The sequence below is a fragment of the Bubalus kerabau genome, chromosome 4 (genome assembly GCF_029407905.1).
Source record: "Bubalus kerabau isolate K-KA32 ecotype Philippines breed swamp buffalo chromosome 4, PCC_UOA_SB_1v2, whole genome shotgun sequence".
NCBI classification, from domain to species: domain Eukaryota; kingdom Metazoa; phylum Chordata; class Mammalia; order Artiodactyla; family Bovidae; genus Bubalus; species Bubalus kerabau.
Window position 1 is genome coordinate 175,786,757 of NC_073627.1, and position 19,552 is coordinate 175,806,308.

At 41.5% G+C, this 19,552-nt stretch overlaps 1 protein-coding gene across 1 annotated transcript in view; it reads right to left on the reverse strand.

The window, feature by feature from the left end:
- ASTN2 (astrotactin 2) overlaps nt 1-19,552 on the reverse strand; it is a 1,029,079-nt gene that overhangs the window by 349,543 nt on the left and 659,984 nt on the right. The window contains exon 13 of the mRNA XM_055579471.1: nt 5,758-5,946. Coding sequence (XP_055435446.1) covers nt 5,758-5,946 — 189 coding nt within the window. The remainder of the gene's footprint in view (nt 1-5,757; nt 5,947-19,552) is intronic.

Genomic DNA, 19,552 nt, shown 5'->3' on the forward strand with positions numbered 1-19,552 from the left:
ATTATGACCAACAGAGTTCACCAGAAGGGATTAGAAACAGCGAAGCTTAGCATCACTTTCTGAGTTTGGGGGCAATTCAGAGATGAGATATTTGACTTTTCACATTTCCTCAGAACTTGGCATTTTACCAAAGGCTTTTATGTGCTTTCATAATCCATCTGAACCTGATTCCTAATCCAGAGCTCTCTCTTAACACCATCCAGACTCTTAAAACAACACTTACTCCCTCCTGGGAGTAAATGATATTGTGACTTTAGTCTGTCCTTCTTTTCTCTATCATTTCAGGTCTCTCCTTTAAGCCTTTCATCTTTCACATCTCCCTAACTCCTTCACCTTTCACCATTTAACTACTCATCTCTTTAGTCCTTGTTAATCCTCTGCATCTCTTTAACCCTTTCTGTGCCTTAGTCCCTCCTTCTGTCACTCTGATTCCCACTTAATTATCTCTCCATGACTCTGCTTTGTCCTTCTGCCTGCTTCTCCTTATCACTCTCACCCTACTTCATCCTCCCACATAGTGGGTGATTCCTGGATTTGTCAGGTCCTAAACTCGCCACGTGCTTCTCTCCCAGAGATGAGCTGCATTCTACATGTGACAACCTAGGAGGTGGCTAGGAAGGGGGTCAGGTTCCTGCAGAGTCACGTCTATGGAAGTTGCGTTTGCCTAAGATCCCTCCTTCATTATGAGTCTGCTGCTGCTGCTGCTAAGTTGCTTCAGTCATGTCCGACTCTGTGCGACCCCACAGATGGCAGTCCACCAGGCTCCCCTGTCCCTGGGATTCTCAAGGCAAGAACACTGGAGTGGGTTGCCATTGCCTTCTCCAATGCGTGAAAGTGAAAAGTGAAAGTGAAGTCGCCCAGTCGTGTCCAAGTCTTAGCGACCCCATGGACTGCAGCCTAGCAAGCTCCTCTATGAGATTTTCCAGGCAAAAGTACTGGAGTAGGGTGCCATTGCCTTCTCTGCATTATGAGTCTGGCAGCCCCCAAGGGCAGCCACATCCTCACTAGAAGCAGTCCTCTGCTAGAAGCAGAGTGAAGCAGGTGGCCCTTCTTACCACGTGCTAACATGGGGACATGAAGAAGTGACCTACATCACTTGTAACAGAACCAGAGGTCAGGAGAACAGTGGTTTGGGAGTCACAGACTCAAACTTTCAGTCTCAGAGGGACCCCAAATCATGACAAAGTGAAGTTGCCCAGTCATGTCCAACTCTTTGTGACCCCATGGACTGTAGCCCATGGGATTTTCCAGGCAAGAGTACTGGAGTGGGTTGTCATTTCCTTCTCCAATCATGACAAGCACTGGGTAAATAATGTCCATCCCTGGGCCTCAGTTTCCCCAGCTACATGATAAGGGGTGAACATCTGTCGATCTTTAAGAGCTTGCCCTGTTCAGAAACTTGAAATGCAAGACTTCTGTAAAGCAGAAATCCAGGTTGTGCTTTCAGAGATTTGAGAGAGGACATGAGAAGCAGACCTGTCTCCGCCAGCAGTTGCTAGGTGGGGGCAGGGGGTGGGGTGCAAAGCCGCACTGTGACTGCCACAGAGCAGAGTCTGCAACTGGGAATCGCAGGCCAGGCTAGGCAGCTGTCAGGAAATGGGACATATGGGAAGATGACTGGTGGGGTGCCTGCTGTTACTCTGGAGGGCTGGACCGGAGATTACTTGAAGGAGGGAGGGAAGGAGGAAGGGCAGGAAAGAAATGCCAACAGCCTTTGGTGCTGAAAAGCCGTACAGGCCTGCCTTCTGGAACCTGAAGGACAAAGAGCTGCAGCTCCCCCTTATCTGGGGCTCAGGAAAGGAGACTTTTGAAAGAGATAAATTTAGACTCATTAGAAGCCACTCACCTTCCCACAGAGGGAAGTCGACCGCCTTAGTGTGGGGCTCCAAGTGGCGACATGGTCTGGGGACAGAAATAATTGCAAAGAAAGTCTAACTGAAGCCAAGGATGAGTGAGCTGAAGTGAAATGGGCTATTCTAATATAATGGGAGTCTAGGGAGTACCCTAAATCTGGAGGCTGTTGTCAAAAGAGAAGAGTGTGATCTATTCACTATACTCCCTTCCATGAGCAAACCAGGGTGAACTGACCCTAGCTATTCAGGGATAACCCAAGACTGAAGGGAACAATAAACAGAGTGTTTGAGGCAGAAGGAAGACTCCTGATGGGGCTAAAATTCCATGTGAGCCCAGAAACTCCCAGATCAGCCTTCAAGGAGCCAAGCTCTCTCTTATCAACCAGTCTATTGATAGGGGGAAGGCATGCTTGCTGGATAATCAGGAGATCTGAGTTCAAAGGCCAGTTCTCAAATGACTTGTTTGTGACCTTAGCCAAGGCCCTTCCCCACATGCAAATGAGATCCCGAGATTCCAGGATGCCCCTTCAGGATCCAGTACCTCACTTCGCAATCTGTGTCCTTCATTTCAACCAAGCTAATCTTCACCCTTGAGAGTGGGAACTTGTGGATTTGATCATGTATCACATGCCAGTCACTCTGATGGTTGCTATGAGAAATCAAACTACATAAAACAAGCAACGTGCCCATATCACATTGACTGGGATATGGTAAAACACCACTATTAAAAGATGAGGCAGAAAGACTCTGCTGGCCATGGATAGGGCTGGATTTTGGAGCTGAGTCAATCTGGAGATTTGCTTTCCTATCTCTCCCTCTCCTCTCATTTATCAATATATCCAGGCTTCTGCATGTTCCTTCCTGGACAGGAAAAGGACTATAGCTCTTCTCCCTCCCAGGAAGCACTAGTCTTTGTCATCACTTCAAACTCCAGTTCATAAGCCTTGTCCTTAATGAAGCCCTTTATTTTTCCTTCTAATTTCTTTTGAAAGTCTTCAGATGGGAACTCTGAAAACCACTGGCATTCCCTGGAACATATCTTTGCAAATCCAATTTTCACATATTTGTTTTCTAATTGTGTGACTGTCTTGTTGCACATTTGTAGATTCCTTCCTTGAAGGTGAGGGGCAGTTGATTTTTTCCTTTCAATTCCAGGCAACATTATTCTACCCATCATCATGCTCAACACAGGGTTTCATAGACTATTAAAACGATAGAAAATCAAGATTCTAGAATCTCAGAATTGAGTAGCTCATCCAGATTGCCCTTAAATATCTCTCAGGGTTTTTCTGATCGAGTGCCATCCATCTTGGCTAGAGCATCTGGGTGGTAGAAAGAACATTACTGGGAGTTGGAGAACTCAATTCCGCATAAATTGTTGTGAGACTGACAGTCACTTCTATCACCCTTGACTCCTCCCTCAACCTCACCCTTTGCCTGCAACTGCTCCCCAGCCCTTGTCCATTATCCCACTCAACTATATCTCCAAATCTCCTTTCTCAATTTTGTTCCCATCATCCTGGCTTGAAGCTGCTAACATTCTCACGTGGCTTCTATAATAGACACCTGGTCGACCTCATTCCACCGTCTCCCTTTCCACTCTCATTGCAACCTACTCCCCGCACAGCTACCATGAAGTTGAAAAAATGCAATGCAATCATGACATACCCCCCTCATTTATCCATTTAAGAGTTTCCCTCTTTGCTGTTACAGTAAAGCGTTAGCCTGCAAGACCCCCACGATCTGCCATTGCTTACCACTCTGTCTTCACCTCCCACTACTCCTCCCCTACTTTCTCAGCTTCAACCACACCAGATTCTTCATTTCCTGAAGTCAGGTAAGTTCCTTTCCCTCTTAGAACATCTGTCTCTGCTTGAAAACTTTTCCAGTGCTAACTCCCACTCATCTTCCAGGTATTAGTTAAATAACACTTCCCCTGGAAACTAGTCTGTGAGCCTTCTTATTGCTTTCTAATCCAATGGATGTACCCACCCCTCACTCTCTCCAACTAAATTAGATCCCACTGTTAATTGATTTCCTGGAACACTGTATTTTTACTTCACAATACCTGCTACAAATTAAGTACTTAAGATTGCAGGCCACACACACACACATGCACACACACACACACTCTGTATCTAAACACCACAAAGTCTAAAGCCATTTTTATCTCATCTCCCATTGTGTTCCAAGTAACCAGCATGGTAGGTGGGACACTGCAGGTGCTCAAAAGCATGTGGCAGCTACACAGATGCACAGTTCAGGGGATTCACATTTTCATTCTGGTTCTATAAAATGGGGAGTGATGTGATATGTTGGATTAGAAGATAAGCCCAGGGCTGGGGAGTCAGTCAGATATACATCTGAATCCTTACTTTCCCTCTCACTAGATGGTGACCTTGAGACAGTCAGTTTACCTCTCTGTTATTGAGAATTTTCAACTGCAAAATGGAGGCCATGGTATCTCAAAGGGGTTTAATTGTGAAGTGGTAATTGTACTGTCCTGGCTCTTTAACTTCCCATCAGGGGGATGTGGGAAAGTCACTTAACATTGCCACTGCTTATCTGTATAAAGAGGATGATAACAGCCTCTACTTCACAGGGCCATGGTGAGGATGACATAAATCAGTGGATGGAAAGTGCTAGAATGCCCACAGCATATGCTAAATTAATGTTTGCGGCATCATTGTTACTAAAATACTTAGTAAGGAGCTTGACACACAGTGTGTGTCAGGCGCTCAGTCATGTCCGACTCTGGGCGATTCCATGCACTGTAGCCCACCAGGCTCCACTGTCCATAAGCTTCTCCAGGCAGGAATACTGGAGTGGGTTGCCATTTCCTACTCCATGGCATACAGTATTTCTTAGTAAATAGTAGCTAGTATTACCACTCCTACAAGCAACAATTATTAACTATTTGGCAGGATGAGGATGATTCTGATGGTGATGTTTCTTACCAGTTCTGACTTCTGTTGACATGACCACAAATGATAGGTGAAGCTTTCTTTGTGATAATATCCTATTACATTTTTATGCAAAACTGTCTAAAAGTACATACATATTTTTTAAAAAGATAAACATTTCTTACATATGGGACAGTTCTCAGTTCTTCTCGTGCTATCATCTTATGGCTTTCAGATTTTGATGCATGAATAAATCCCACCGAAGGCCTCTCATCTCCAGAAACAACAGCCCCAGTTCCTTCAACTCTCCCAGGAAGACTTTCCCAATTAGACTGCATGTCTAATCTTCATATAATTTGGACAACCCAGTTGCTTTCCTGTTTATTCTCATATAGGAGCACTCTCATCTTTTAATTTCACATGTATGTCTGTATTTATTAACAAGGAAAGAGGTATTTGACATACCAATGAGAAAAAAATAGCAATTTCTAAACAGCTTTCCTGAGCATTGGCATGTTTGTGTGTTTGTGTACTCATTGACATACAGATCGAGAAAGAGAGAGGTGTTTTAAGAATGTTCAAGAAAATATTAATTCCGGCTATTTCTGGATGATGGGAATTTTATTTTCTACTTCATTAAATGTCTTTATTTTTGAACTGCCTGACTAGCCTACATAAGATACTTATTTTTTAATAGATGGGAAGATTAATTACATTAAAAATTCCATTAACTATACTTGTAGGATGATTTAAGATTGAAATTAAAATATGTGGAGAGTTAGAAAATGGGAGGATGGGGCAGATGAAGGCTTTGGTCAGTGGAAAAGGAACTCCAGAGAAGAGGGTTCGCCGACTTCTGGCACTTTGTGCAAAGGCACTTGTGAGTCTAGGAGATGCTGACCAGTGTACCAGACCTCTACCCCGTGTGCCCATGGCTCCCTCCCCCGCCCAGATTCTGGGTCAGCGACTTGACCAGTGAAGTGCAGGTGTCTGCCCCTTACCTAAACGTCATCTGGAAGACTTGGCCTTGGTTCACATGCTGGGTCCGGTTGTTGTAACCATGTAGCATCTCTCCAAAGAGGGTGTCATTGAACTTGGAGTCAGGCTTGAGGCACTTGGGGCCCTCGCAGACATCTGAGAGCATGAGGCAGGACTTTCCATCAGGAGCCAGCTTGTACTCCTCCACACAGCTGCATGATAAAACAAGGCCAAGAGTTAGCTTGCACGCTGGATGCCCCTATTGGGAGTGACCTAAAACCCTGGCCTCTTTTGCCTGCAAAACAGGTCACAGTTTAGGAATGGAAACAGCTATGCTGGCTGGAATCTATCTAGGGCACAGGTGTCTAGAGAGAAGCACATTAATCCTGCAAATTGGTAAATTCAAGGAAAGTCATTTGTGACACTTTGGAGGAGTCGAGGGGGACGCCAGAGAGCACATCCACACACAAAGCAAATTTAAAAACTGTTTTCCATGAACACACAAACCTTAAAAAGCATGACAGACCAATTTGCAGGGAATTATCAACTAGTTTCTCATATCAGAATCTATTCCCAGTGCATCTGTCGGCCAAGGTTGAAGACTGTAGCAAAAACAAGGATTTCGTTGCCCTTGTTGAGCAAAGGTGATAGTTCCAGGACCATGGACAGCACACAGAGCAGCCGCCACAACTTCTGTTCAATTAGCAAAGTTAGCAGCTTTGCTGACTTCTACCTACCTAATCCTGACAGCAGAAGGGCCCTTGGCATGCCTTTGAAACCGAATGGGCATCTGAATAGGGTGTGGAAAAAGATTTGCAATTTGGGGTGCTTATAGAATGGAAAATAAATCTCTTCGAGAGATAGGGGAAAACAGCAGAGTCCCTAGCTTATGAAAAAATCAAATGAGAAACTGAAATTCTTTGAGTATCTACCTACCCACGGTCCTTTTCTGGGCACCATGTGTAGGGTGAACATACTAAGATATACAAGAAAACAGGCTGCATGACTGAAGGTAGATTAAATAGGCATCTCTGTCCCTTGTGATGTGTGTGAAGCCAGGCAAGTCATTTTACTTCTTTGCTTTCTGGTTTCCTCATCTGTAAAAGGGGGTTAACACTGCTATCCTACATTACTTCACTAGGCTGCTGTGAGGTTCCATGACACGCTGACTGCATAAACAGAAATTGCAGTATACTTAACAAAATAATTACAGAGAGCATGTAATGGTGGTGATGGTGATATTTACTTATTGAGCATATGCTGTTAACTAGGCACTTTGTAAGTTTATTTTATCACCATGAAAAAGGTAGCATCATCATTCCTGCTTTACAGAGGAGCAAAATGAGGAGGCAAAAAATAAAGCAAGTCACACCATAAGTGCCAAAGGTGGCATTCAAAATCAGGTCTGTTCAGTAACAAAGTCATCCTTTTCTCTACTTGTCTTCCAAATCCAGTTGTTCCTATTTGCATGGCATGACCCTGGTTAGGCTGTGCTGGCATGACCCTGGTTAGGTTCTGCTGGTTGGAGGCAGCAGGAAGCAGACAGTCTCTTATCTGCCTTTCTTCCATGGGAGTGAAGATCTGTAGAATCTGACTGCAAAAAGACTCATGTGGGAGAAGGGAGAGACTTGGTTTGAGAAGGAAGTGTAGCCAGGATGCAGGAACCAGTGGCTGATGCTAGAGACACAGAACCCAGCTAAAGGCAGGAAGTAGACAGGCAGAGCTGAAAACACAATCCAAGATCACTCCATTTGAAAAGTCAGGAATATCTTGTATTTGACGCAAGCTGACACCCTGTCCTTGTTTTCCTCTAGCCCCTGGTGTATTGTATGGATATGTTGAGGGTCTTTCCACTGTTTACATGTTCCTGCACAAAGTACAGTGGAAAGTTCTTTGAAGGAGACCTGTTCTGGTACCTTGTTCAAGTCTCTCCTGTCTTCATTTTACATCTATTAACATATGCAACTCTCCCCTCATAAGGTTGCAGTACAGATAAAATGAGTTCTATAAACGTGCAGATATATGGTAAGGACTCAACAAAGTCTAGTTCCACACATTTATTCCAAAAAGTTCCTAGCAAATATGGGAAATGAGGTACTGGGTAGATCTCACCCTCCTCTCTCTCTTACACACACACATACACAGATGCAGCCGTGAGTAAACGCATGGTTGTAAAAGGTTAGATATTATCAAAGTCTATAGAGTAAAACATAGAGGTTCTTAATTTCCCACCCCACACATATTCTTTTTCCAGTGGTCAACATTGTTAATAATTATATATTCTCATAGGGTATTCTCAATGTATTTAAAGATATACATAATACATATTGTATTTTTATAATAGAAAATACCTTCTGTTTATTTACTATATCATATATTTTGTTATATATATAACTTTTTCATAATAAACTCATAAACAGAATTACCCTATATGTTGTTGTGAGATACACATTTGCACCTAATATAATTTCTTGGAGATCTTTTCAAATCAGTATCCATATAGATCTATCTTTTTAAATAACTCTTTGGCATTGCACAGTATAAATGTACCATAATGATTTTACCAAAAGTTTATTGATAGACATTTTGTTTAATTTGTTTGTTAATGCTGTCATGATAAAGAATTTTATACATATATCACTACCCACCTTTGTGTTTCTATAAAACAGATTCTTAAAAGAGTAATTGCTGGGTCAATGTTTTATGAATTTTAAAACTTTGATAGATCTACTAAATGCCTATCTGTAGAGGCATGACCTACAACCCCATCATTGATGAATGAGAGAACCTGCTTGCCCACATCTTTCCTTTTCATTACTACCAATCTGGGATGGCTACAGATAAGTCATTTTTGTTTGTGGATTTGCATTTTCCTGATTACTGGTGGATCTCACCATATTTTCATGTCATAGCTATTTGCATTTCTCATTCTGTACACTATCTATCTATATGCCTTGACCCTTTTTCTACTGTGATACTCGTCTTTTTTTCTTATTGGCTTATACATGCTTGGCATATATTCTCAATAGTTATCTTTCACCTTCCACATATATTGAAATTTTCTTCCAGCATGTACTTGTATTTTACTCTTGCTTTTGATGTCTTACAACCTCTTTATCCTGGTCTTTTATTGCTTTTGAATTTTGTGTGATGCTTAGGGAGCCACAAGGATGAAAAAACATTTTTCTCTATATTCTTCTAGTATTTATATACTTTTTCATCTTTGGTTATTTAATCTGTGTGGAATTTATTTTTGTGCATGGTGGGAGTGATTAGTTTAACTTAATTATTTTTTAAACGGGTAGATGACTATCTGAAGGAGCCATCCTTTCACTAAGTAGTTTTAAATGCCATTCTGTCATGTACCAAGTCCCTATGTGTACTGTGTATACATGGTTGGAAATTGTATTTAATTATCTGTATATTCTCATAATAATGCTGCACTATCTTAATTAATAGAGCTTTATGGCATGTTTTGAATGCAGCAAAGTAAGTCTTCTCTTCATAAACACTAATTTTCTCTTTCAAAATTTCCTCACTGTTCCTACTCATTTTTTCCCTTCAGATAAAATTTAGAGTTGGCTTCTCAAATTCCCATGTAAAACTTTACTGGAATTTTGTGTGGTTCCAAATTGAATTTGTAGACTACATGAGGTTATTCAGCCACTAAGTTCTTCCCAACTCTTTGCAACCTCATGAACTGCAGCTTGCCAGGCTTTCCTATCTTTCACTATTTCCCAGAGTTTGCTCAAACTGTCCATTGAGTCAGTAAGGTTATTCAACCATCTTGTCCTCTGTTGTCCCCTTCTCCTCCTGCCCTCAATCTTTCCCAGAATCAGGGTAGGGTCTTTTCCAGTGAGTCAGCTCTTCGCATCAGGTGGCCAAAATATTGGAGCTTCAACTTCAGCATCAGTCATTCCAATGAATATTCAGTGTTGATTTCCTTTAGATTAACTGGCTTGATCTCCTTGCAGTCCAAGGGACTCTCAAGAGTCTTCTTTAGCACCAGAGTTCAAAAGCATCAATTCTTCAGCACTGAGTCTTCTTTATGGTCCAACTCTCACATGCATATATGACAACTGGTAAAACCATAGCTTGACTATGTGGACTTTTGTCCACAAAGTGATGTCTTTGCTTTTTAATACACTGTCTAAGTTTATCATAGCTTTCCTTCCAAGGAGCAAGGATCTTTTAATTTCATGGCTGCAGTCACCATCCACAGTGATTTTGGAGCTGAAGAAAATAAAATCTATCACTGTTTTCATTTTTTCCTCTATTTGCCAAGAAGTGATGAAATCAGATGCCATGATCTTAGTTTTTTAATGTTGTGGTGAAGGGGCTTATGTAACTGAATGAAGCTATGAGCTATGCCATGCAGGGCCACTCAAAATGGATGGGTCATAGTGGAGACTTCTGATAAAATGTGGTCGACTAGGCGGGAATGGCAAATCGCTCCAGTATTCTTGCCACGAGAATCCCATGAACGGTACGAAAAGACTAAATGAGGGGACGTTGTTGATTTTTTTTTTTTCCTTTAGGATATGTGTATTGAGAGTTACCTCTGTACTAGACATCGTTGATAATCATGAGAGTTGATGTCTTATGTTCACCACACTGGATCCTCTTTGTGGAAATCCTGTGGACTATGCATCTAAGCTGCCCTTGCATTTGGGTTTAAGGGGCCATGTGCAGGGATTCCAAGAGATGGAGTCTGTATAGATGTGATATAAGCCTCTGTCAGACCCTGCCCTTACAAACACCCTGTGTGATTTTCAAGCCCTCTCTTCCCTAGCTATGGAAAGCTTGGAAAACATGTGTTTCAGATCCATACTGCAAGATGGAAGAAGGCTGCCTTAATTACAGTGGACCTCATGTCAACCAGAAATCAACTTTTGCGTGCAATCTTCTGGTTTGGGAGGCTTCATCTATTGCAGCAACATAGCAGGGCAAAGGCTACTAGAGTTTTGCCAAGAGAATGCACTGGTTATAGCAAACACCCTCTTCCAACAACACAAGCAAAGACTCTACACATGGACATCATCAGATGGTTAACACCAAAATCAGATTGATTATATTTTTGCAGCCAAAGATGGAGAAGCTCTATACAGTCAAGAAAAACAAGACTAGGAGCTGACCGTTGCTCAGATCATGAGCTCCTTATTGCCAAATTCAGACTTAAATTGAAGAAAGTAGGGAAAACCATTAGACTATTCAGGTATGACCTAAATCAAATCCCATATGATTATACAGTGGAAGTGAGAAATAGATTTAAGGGCCTAGATCTGATAGAGTACCTGATGAACTATGGACTGAGGTTCATGACATTGTACAGGAGACAGGGATCAAGACCATCCCCATGGAAAAGAAATGCAAAAAAGCAAAATGGCTGTCTGGGGAGGACTTACAAATAGCTGTGAAAAGAAGAGAAGCGAAAAGCAAAGGAGAAAAGGAAAGATATAAGCATCTGAATGCAAAGTTCCAAAGAAGAGCAAGGAGAGATAAGAAAGCCTTCCTCAGCGATCAATGCAAAGAAATAGAGAAAAACAGCAGAATGGGGAAGACTAGAGATCTCTTCAAGAAAAATTAGAGATACCAAGGGAACATTTCATGCAAAGATGGACTCGATAAAGGACAGAAATGGTATGGACCTAACAGAAGCAGAAGATATTAAGAAGAGGTGGCAGGAATACACAGAAGAACTGTACAAAAAAGATCTTCATGACCAAGATAATCATGATGATGTGATCACTCACCTAGAGCCAGACATCCTGGAATGTGAAGTAAGTGAGCCTTAGAAAGCATCACTATGAACAAAGCTAGTGGAGGTGATGGAATTCCAGTGGAGCTCTTTCAAATCCTGAAAGATGATGCTGTGAAAGTGCTGCACTCAATATGCCAGCAAATCTGGAAAACTCAGCAATGGCCACAGAACTGCAAAAGGTCAGTTTTCATTCCAATCCCAAAGAAAGGCAATGCCAAAGAATGCTCTAACTACCACACAATTGCACTCATCTCACATGCTAGTAAAGTAATGCTCAAAATTCTCCAAGCCAGGCTTCAGCAATACACGAACCATGAACTTCCAGATGTTCAAGCTGGTTTTAGAAAAGGCAGAGAAACCAGAGATCAAATTGCCAACATCCGCTGGATCATGGAAAAAGCAAGAGAGTTTCAGAAAAACATCTATTTCTGCTTTATTGACTATGCCAAAGCCTTTGTGTGGATCACAATAAACTGTGGAAAATTCTGAAAGAGATGGGAATACCAGACCACCTGACCTGCCTTTTGAGAAACCTATATGCAGGTCAGGAAGCAACAGTTAGAACTGGACATGTAACAACAGACTGGTTCCAAATAGGAAAAGGAGTACGTCAAGGCTGTATATTGTCACCCTGCTTATCTAACTTCTATGCAGAGTACATGATGAGAAACACTGGGCTGGATGAAGCACAAGCTGGAATCAAGATTGCCAGGAGAAATATCAATAAGCTCAGATATGCAGGTGACACCACACTTATGGCAGAAAGTGAAGAGGAACTCAAAAGCCTCTTGATGAAAGTGAAAGTGGAGAGTGAAAAAGTTGGCTTAAAGCTCAACATTCAGAAAGCAAAGATCATGACATCTGGTCCCATCACTTAATGGGAAACAGATGGGGAAACAGTGGAAACAGTATCAGACTTTATTTTTTGGGGCTCCCAAATCACTGCAGATGGTGACTGCAGCCATGAAATTAAAAGACTCTTACTCCTTGGAAGGAAAGTTATGACCAACCTAGATAGCAAAGTCAAAAGCAGAGACATTACTTTGCCAACAAAGGTCCATCTAGTCAAGGCTATGGTTTTCCAGTGGTCATGTATGGATGTGAGAGTTGGACTGTGAAGAAAGCTGAGTGCCGAAGAACTGATGCTTTTGAACTGTGGTGTTGGAGAAGACTCTTGAGAGTCCCTTGGACTGCAAGGAGATCCAACCAGTCCATTCTGAAGGAGATCAGCCCTGGGATTTCTTTGGAAGGAATGATGCTAAAGCTGAAACTCCAGTACTTTGGCCACCTCATACGAAGAGTTGACTCATTGGAAAAGACTGATGCTGCGGGGGATTGAGGGTTGGCAAAACTAATACAGTTATGTAAAGTTTAAAAATAAAATAAAATTAAAAAAAAATAAAAGAAAATGAAAAAAGAAAAAAGAAAAGGGGATGACAAAGGATGAGATGGCTGGATGGTATCACTGACTCGACGGATGTGAGTTTGAGTGAACTCAGGGAGTTGGGGATGGACACGGAGGCCTGCTGTGCTGCGATTCATGGGGTCGCAAAGAGTGGGACACGACTGAACGACTGAACTGAACTGAGCTGAGCATATCTTATCCTCATTGACTGCTGCTGCAGCTTTACAGTTGGGAGTCTTCTGATTCAGAAACATAGCTGGCGTTTCCATTTAGCAAATGTTCTTTAAAAATCTTCACTGAAGTTTTAGACTTTTAGTCATAAAAGTCTTGCACAAGATCTGTTGTTCAGTCGCCAAGTTACATCCAACTCTTGCGGCACCGTGGACCATAGCACGCCAGGCTTCCCTGCCCTTCACCATCTCCCAGAGTTTGCTCAAACTCATGTCCATTCAGTCAGTGATGCCATCCAACCATCTCATCCTCTGTCATCCCCTTTTCCTTCTGCCTTCAACCTTTCCCAGCATCAGGGTCTTTTCCAGTAAGTCAGCTGTTCACATCAGGTGGCCAAAGGATTGGAGCTTCAGCTTCAGCATTAGTCCATCCAATGGATATTCAGGGTTGATTTCCTTTAGGATTGACTGGTTTGATCTCCTTGCTGTCTAAGGGACTCTCAAGAGTCTTCTCTAGCACCACAGTTTGAAAGCATCAATTTTTTGGTGCTTAGCCTTCTTGATGGTCCAACTGTCACATCTGTACATGACTACTGAAAAACTCATAGCTTTGACTGTACGGTCTTTGGTCAGCAAAGTAAGATTTATTCATAAGCATTTATGCAATGCCTTAATGTGGAGAAGTTATAAGCAGGTATTTTGGATCCAGACTACCACAGTCCGAATCCAGATTCCACCATTTTATTGGCTGTGTGACCTTGGAAAAAATGCTTAACTTGTCTGTACTTCCTCTGCTTGCCTATGAAGAAGTTTGCACCGCACAGAGGCACCATGAGGATTAAATGAGCTGTGTCTGAGATACAGCGTGCCCACGCATATAGTAGAAGGATGGCTTCTGTTATTACAGTCTTTTCCACTTGAGGAATAGGACCAGTTTTTCATGTATTGTTTCCCTTATATTTTCTAGTTAGTTATTGCTGATATCAAGCAAAGTTATTACTGATTTTTGAAAGCTGATTTTTCATACTACCACATAAGAAGCCCATCAGTTCTAATACATCAACCAGATTTTTCTAGATGAATGAGTATATATTTGCCAAGTTTGGGTATTCAGATTATGCTAGCATTATGGAATAAATTAGAAAACTGTCTTTTTTTTTTTATCTTCTGTCTCTGGATTTGGTTTACATAAAATAGAGGTTATCCATTCCTTGATGATTTGATAAGACCTGCCTTTAAAGTACCCTGGGCTTGATGTTGTCTTTTCAATTGCAGACATTTAGCTCTCTTATCATTTTATTTTATGTTATTTGGCTATTTAGATGTTCTACTGCATCATGATTCAAACTAGGTAATTTATATTTTCTAAGGAAATAATGCATTTCATCAAGACTTTCAAATGTATTGGCATAAAGTTACACACAGTATTCTCATTAAAGTTGTTTTATCTTCTGTGCTTCTATGGTTATGTCCCTCGCTCATTACTAATGTCTTTATTTGTGCTCTCTCCTTTGAACAAGCGTTTGCCTTTTATGGGCAAGCCTCCTTTTTTTTTTCCCCCCTCTATTTATTTCAGCCTTTATTTGTATTAATTCCTTCCTGCTGCTTTCTTCGAGTCTGTTTTATAATTCTTTTTCTGGCTTCTGGAGTTGAGTGCTTCATTTTTTTCTTTTCAGTCTTTCTTGCTTCTTAGTGAATGCTGTGGAGCTTCTGGCTACTGCTCTTCCTCTATTCCATGGGTTTGATATGAAGCCTTCCAGCTCCTCCTTGTTTCCAAAGAGGTGATAATTTGAGTATGACTTTTTTCCTTACCTAGGCGTAAAAATTTAGAAGGTTGCTTTTTGTAATTCCCATATATATATAGATATATAGATTTGTATGCTAGATAGATTATGCTGCTAAGTCACTTCAGTCATGTCCGACTCTGTGCAACCCCATAAATAGCAGCCCACCAGGCTCCCCCATCCCTGGGATTCTCCAGGCAAGAACACTGGAGTGAGTTGCCATTTCCTTCTCCAATGCATGAAGGTGAAAAGTGAAAGTGAAGTCGTTCAGTCATATCTGACTCTTAGTGACCCCATGGACTGCAGCCCACCAGGCTCCTCCATCCATGGGATTTTCCAGGCAAGAGTACTGGAGTGGGGTGCCATTGCCTTCTCCAAGATAGATTATAGCTAATATCTAACATTATTGCATTCTCATCTGAGAATGGCTTCTCTGGTGGTTCAAATGGTAAAGATCTGCCCGCAATGCAGGAGACCTGGGTTTGATCGCTGAGTCAGGAAGATCCCCTGGGGAAGGGAATGGCTACCCACTCTAGTATTCTTGCCTGGAGAATTCCATAGACAGAGGAGTCTGGCAGGCTACAGTCCATGGGGTCACAAAGAGTCAGAAATGACTGACTGACTAACACTTTCACTTTCAATCTGAGAATATAGCTTGTATAATTTCTACTTTGGTGAATCTACTGAAATTCCAAGCCCCCTTACCTAAAGGTGGCACAAGGTGTCAAGTTCAGATTTTGGATCTAATTAAAGCTATGGTCAAATAGAGGTTGTACCACTTCCCAGCAGAATGACCCCGATCAAGTCTGTTAAACTACTCTAGGCCTCAGTAATATAATCTATTAAATGGGGATAACAATGATCTTTATCGTAGGGCTGATGTGAGAATTACAGAAAACTTACATAAAGGATAAAATAATATCCATTATGTAGTTCCTAATTAATGTATCAGCTGCTGTGATGTTAACGATAAGCGTTACTGTGATTATGCTAGTATTATCTCTGACTGCTTCTTGATCTATTAGCCCATTTAGATTTCTATGACAATGTGCATTTATTTCCTGTGGTTTTCAGATGTTAGCTGCTGGCTTCCATCTAAATTCAGATTTCCTAAAGCCAACAGAATTGCCTTTCTTTGATTCACTTTTTTTTTTTTTTGCCGCAAACTACATAATTGGGAAATTCTTTGCTCCATTCATTGGAAATGAATTATACATATAAACATGCATTATGCATATATTTTGAATATTTAACTTTATATATTTATCCAAGCACAAGTATTACATATAATGAGCTAAATATATGCATCATATATGCACATATATGTAGATATATGTGTATATGTATGAACATGCACACATATGCATATGCAAAGCTCACTTCTGCATTCATGATTACACAGTCTAGTGAAATATTTTTTCTGTGTATAACTGTATTTTCTCCTTATTGCAAAGTATAGTAGATGGAGAAATGGTCCCCGCAAAATATCTACATCCTAATCCCCAGAATCCATGAAATGCTACCTTACATGGTAAAAGGAATTTTGCAAATGTGATTAGGTTAAGAATTTTCATATGAGATGGTTATTCTGGATTATCTGAGTGGGCTTAATGTAATCATCATTATCATTAAGTCACTAAGTCATGTCCTATCCTTTGTTGCTTCATGGACTGAAGCCTGCCAGGTTCCTCTGTCCATGGGATTTACCAGGCAAGAATATCAAATTGGGTTGCCATTTCCCTTCTCCAGGAGGCCTTCCTGACTCAGGGATCAAACCCAAGTTTCCTGCACTGGCAGGCAGATTCTTTACCACTGAGGCATGAATCAGAAGGGTCCTTATAGGAGAATATGACGCAGAGAAGAGCATCGGGGGCAGAGAAGGAGATACAACTTGATAGCAAAAGAAAGAAGAAAGATAAACAGACAGACACAGAGACTATGCCTCTGGCTTCAAAGTCCTGTTGATGTCTAGATTTCAGAAATTCTCCCTTCCAGAACTGCAAAAAATAAATCTATATTGTCTTAGATTAGTTAAATCTATATTGTCAAGATTTCCAGGAGAAATATCAATAACCTCTGATACACAGATGATACCACACTTATGACAAAAAGAAAAGAACTAAAGAGCCTCTTGATGAACGTGAAAGGGGAGAGTGAAAAAGTTGGCTTAAAACTCAACATTCAGAAAATTAAGATCATGGCATCTGGGCCCATCACTTCATGCAAATAATGGGGAAACAATGGAAACAGTTAACCAATTTTATTATTCTGGGGCTCCAAAATCACTGCAGATGATGACTGTAGCCATGAAATTAAAAGACTCTTGCTCCTTGGAAGGAAAGTTATGACCAACTTAGACAGTAAAAAACAGAGACATTACTTTGCCAACAAAGGTCCATCTAGTCAAAGCTATGGTTTTTCCAGTGGTCATGTATGGATGTGAGAGTTGGACTATAAACAAAGCTGAGCACCAAAGAACTGATGCTTTTGAACTGTGGTGGTGGAGAAGACTCTTGAGAGTCCCTTGGACTGCAAGGAGGTTAAACCAGTCAATCCTAAAGAAAATCAGTCCTGAATATTCATTGGAAGGACTGATGTTGAAGCTGAAGCTCGAATACTTTGGCCACCTGATGAAAAAAGCTGATTCATTTGAAAAGACTCTGATGCTGGGAAAGATTGAAGGTGGGAGGAGAAGGGGATGACAGAGGATGAGATGGCTGGATGGCATTACCAACTTGATGGACATGAGTTTGAGTAAACTCCTGGAGTTGGTGATGGACAGAGAAGCCTGGTGTGCTACAGTCCATGGGGTCGCAGAGTTGGACACAAATTCTCCAAGCCAGGCTTCAGCAATATGTGAACCGTGAACTTCCAGATGTTCAAGCTGGTTTTAGAAAAGGCAGAGGAACCAGAGATCAAATTGCCAACATCCGCTGGATCATGGAAAAGGCAAGAGAGTTCCAGAAAAGCATCTATTTCTGCTTTATTGACTCTGCCAAAGCCTTTGACTGTGTGAATCACAATAAACTGTGGTAAATTCTGAAAGAGATGGGAATACCAGACCACCTGATCTGCCTCTTGAGAAATTTGTATGCAGGTCAGGAAGCAACAGTTAGAACTGGACATGGAACAACAGACTGGTTCCAAATAGGAAAAGGAGTTCATCAAGGCTGTATATTGTCACCCTGTTTATTTAACTTATATGCAGAGTACATCATGAGAAATGCTGGACTGGAAGAAGCACAAACGGGAATCAAGATTGCTGGGAGAAATATCAATAAGCTCAGATATGCAGATGATACCATCCTTATGGCAGAAAGTGAAGAGGAACTAAAAAGCCTCTTGATGAAAGAGACAGTGGAGAGTGAAAAAGTTGGGTTAAAGCTCAACATTCAGAAAATGAAGATCATGGCATCCAGTCCCATCACTTCATGGGAAATAGATGGGGAAACAGTGGAAACAGTGTCAGACTTTATTTTTTTCGGCTCCAAAATCACTACAGATGGTGACTGCAGCCATGAAATTAAAAGACGCTTACTCCTTGGAAGGAAAGTTATGACCAACCTAGATAGCATATTCAAAAGCAGAGACATTACTTTGCCGACAAAGGTTCATCTAGTCAAGGCTATGGTTTTTCCTGTGGTCATGTATGGATGTGAGAGTTGGACTGTGAAGAAGGCTGAGCGCCGAAGAATTGATGCTTTTGAACTGTGGTGTTGGAGAAGACTCTTGAGAGTCCCTTGGACTGCAAGGAGATCCAACCAGTCCATTCTAAAGGAGATCAGCCCTGGGATTTCTTTGGAAGGAATGATGCTAAAGCTGAAACTCCAGTACTTTGGCCACCTCATGCGAAGAGTTGACTCATTGGAAAAGACTCTGATGCTGGGAGGGATCGGGGGCAAGAGGAGAAGGGGATGACAGAGGATGGGATGGCTAGATGGCATCACTGACTCGATGGACGTGAGTCTCAGTGAACTCCGGGAGTTGGTGATGGACAGGGAGGCCTGGCGTGCTGCGATTCATGGGGTTGCAAAGAGTCAGACACGACTGAGCAACTGATCTGATCTGATCTGAGCAACTGAACTGAACTGATATTGTGTGACAGTGTGTGTGTGGTAATGAATTGCAGAAGCACTAGGAAACTAATACACAACCCTCATAGGGAGGTGGTGCTCCCATTTTCAGACGAGAGAATTGAAGTTTAGAAAAGTAAAGTAACTTGCCCATGGAGATATACCTTGTCAATAGTCATGTTAGGAATCAAACCTGGAGTTCATATTTCAAGAAGTGTGTATATGAATGTGTGTGTGAGAGCATATGTTTGTGAGTGAGTGTGTGTGTGTGTGTGTGTGAGTGTGAGTGAGTGTGTGTGCATGTGAGTGAGTGTGTATCACTTCAGTCATGTTACAACTGTAGGTGCATGGTATTTTCCTTTTGCCTGGGGCCGGGAAAAGACTGGCCTAGCAGGAGAGGAAGGAAGGAAGATAAAAGGCCAGGGTTCACTTATTAATAGTAAGACCCTTAGAGATGTAGGGAGAGAGAGCGAGAACAAGAATGGAACTCGGAAAGGCAAATGATACTTTGAATTTTAAAACATCAGCAGCTCTCTCCCCCAAGCCACCTCCGGGCACAGGATGATTTATGCAAAGGTCTATTTAGTTGTTGGTTTCTGTTTTGTTTTTTTTTTTTAAATCTTAT